This window comes from Artemia sp. Qi Xiang Cuo, chromosome 2, assembly GCF_049724085.1.
Source record: "Artemia sp. Qi Xiang Cuo chromosome 2, ASM4972408v1, whole genome shotgun sequence".
Taxonomy (NCBI): domain Eukaryota; kingdom Metazoa; phylum Arthropoda; class Branchiopoda; order Anostraca; family Artemiidae; genus Artemia; species Artemia sp. Qi Xiang Cuo.
Window position 1 is genome coordinate 67,504,930 of NC_142795.1, and position 2,114 is coordinate 67,507,043.

The 2,114-nt window shown below is 42.4% G+C and overlaps 1 protein-coding gene across 1 annotated transcript; it reads left to right on the top strand.

Annotated features, from left to right (window-relative positions):
• The first annotated feature begins 831 nt into the window (after positions 1-831).
• On the top strand, positions 832-1,797 carry LOC148955530 (protein CFDP2-like). The gene has a single exon (XM_089107575.1). It carries the CDS (start codon positions 832-834, stop codon positions 1,795-1,797), a length of 966 nt encoding a protein of 321 aa, XP_088963701.1.
• The last annotated feature ends 317 nt before the right edge of the window (positions 1,798-2,114 follow it).

Below are 2,114 nucleotides of genomic sequence, written 5' to 3' on the forward strand. Positions count from 1 at the left end.
AAATAATTCAGTATTGGCAAGGGCTGGTTTTAAATTCCGCTACATTGAATCATTATACTCAGGTTAAATCTAGTTTTGGAGAGGAAATTTATTTTAAATTTAATTTACCGACTATGATTTTATGTCGATAGATTCAGCTTAGGGTGAATTGCCTTCCAATCCAGAGCAGACAAATGGTGTTCGACTGGGGGATAATACATCCTGATGGTCGGTGTCTGTGGCGTTTTTGTAGAGATTAGGACGAAGATTTGGACCAGTTTGTCCGAAAGTGCCCGATGCTCTCTGATTTAAGGGAAAAATACTTACATGGGATTGTTTTGCTGCTTACTGGTATTTTGCAAAGTAGTAATCCAACCACAATATTTCGTATTGGTGCGTACATAGAGAAGGGATTAGAAAGAAGGAAAAGTTTTTACGATTAATTATTATTTATTATATGGAATTACATTTAAAATTACCATAAGGTATTTTTTGCTATGTATCATGTTAATGTGTGTTTTGTAATTTGTTCTGTTGTGATTTCTTTATTTTTCATAAATTTTTGTGTGTATATGGCTTTTGGGCTTTGGAAATACACGATCTATCTATTTATCTATGCGTATGCAGCCTGTCCAAAGCCAGGATAAAGAGGGAGGGTTGGGCTGTGGGCTTGCGACCCACACCCGGGACCTCAAGGGCCTGCCCTCGGGGGAAATCCTAACTGCAACCGAAACATCAACTTTGAGCCTCCGATTTTTGAACCCCCTTCTGATGACAACCTCTGCATGCCCATGGACAAGATTTGTGAATGCGAAGCAACAACTCAAGTTTAGTTTCTGGAACGTCCACGCAATGGCTCAAGACTCCAAGACTGAACAAGTGCTGTATACCCTTAAAAAATACCATCTCAACCTTCTAGCTCTGCCAGAAGTTCGATGGCTAGGATCTGGATCAAATAAACTGGATGGAGATGTGACCATTATATACAGTGGATCGCAACAAAAGCGTGAAAACAGAATAGACCTAATGATGAGAAAAAAGACTCCCCAAGCTCTATTTCAGTGGACACCGTTGTCAACTAGAATCCTGAAAGCCTGCTTCATCGGTGCGCTTGCGAACCTGTCGGTAATAGTATGCTACGCACCCACCAATGACGCCACCGACGAATCAAAAGACGAATTTTACAGAGCTCTCAACTCCGTGGCAAACGATATACCACGGCATGACATGGCATGTTTTCTAGGACACTTTAACGCGAAAGTAGGGAACGACCGATCGTTTTCCCCTGAGGTTCTCGGAGAGCATGGCCTGGGCCAGCGAAACGAAAACGGAGAACTACTTATCGACTTCGCGCTCCTTAACGACCTAGTAATCGGAGGTACCCTATTTTCTCATCGGGATGTATACAAATATTCTTGGATATCTCCCGACGGTCATACCCGAAATCAGATTGACCATTGTCTTTGGAGCAGGAAGTGGAAATCAAACCTACTTGATATAAGTAGATATCGAGGAGTTGACGTTGGCTCAGATCATAATCTGATGGTAGCAAAAATCCGCCTCAAATTGAAAAGAAATAGAAAAGCAAATAAGGCTCCCTTAAACCCAGTCTTTGACTCGGAGAAACTGAGATTGAGAGAATTCAACCAAGCCTTTAAACTAGAGATGCGGAATAGATTTGAAGCCTTGTCTTTACTAGATGATGCTGATAGCAATCAATACTGGGAAAGCATAAAGTTGTGCTTTCACAATGCCGCGAAAGCCACCATTAGATACCGCAAGAGCCCAAAAGACCAGTGGCTGTCTGACCAAACATGAGAACTCATAGAGTCAAGGAAAAAAGGAAAAGTATCAGTTATCCAAAGACAAACCCCGACCAACAGATCCTCAGAAACGATGAATACAGAGCCGCGGATAAAGAGGTAAAGAAGAGTGCCAGAAAAGAACAGAGAGACCTGCTGGAGCGAAAAGCAGCGTAGGCAGAAGAGGTGGCGGAGAGAGGTGATTCAAGAGCCGTCTATAAAATCCCTAATGAGATTATTGGAAAGAAGTCCTCTATTCAACATGGACCAGTAACAGACCCCTCGGGCATCCTGATAACACAGCAGTCTGACGTAAACGAAGTTTGGGCCAGT

Excerpts from the sequence above, each read along its gene's own strand:
- LOC148955530 (XM_089107575.1), top strand. The coding sequence starts at position 832 with ATGGCTCAAGACTCCAAGACTGAACAAGTGCTGTATACCCTTAAAAAA.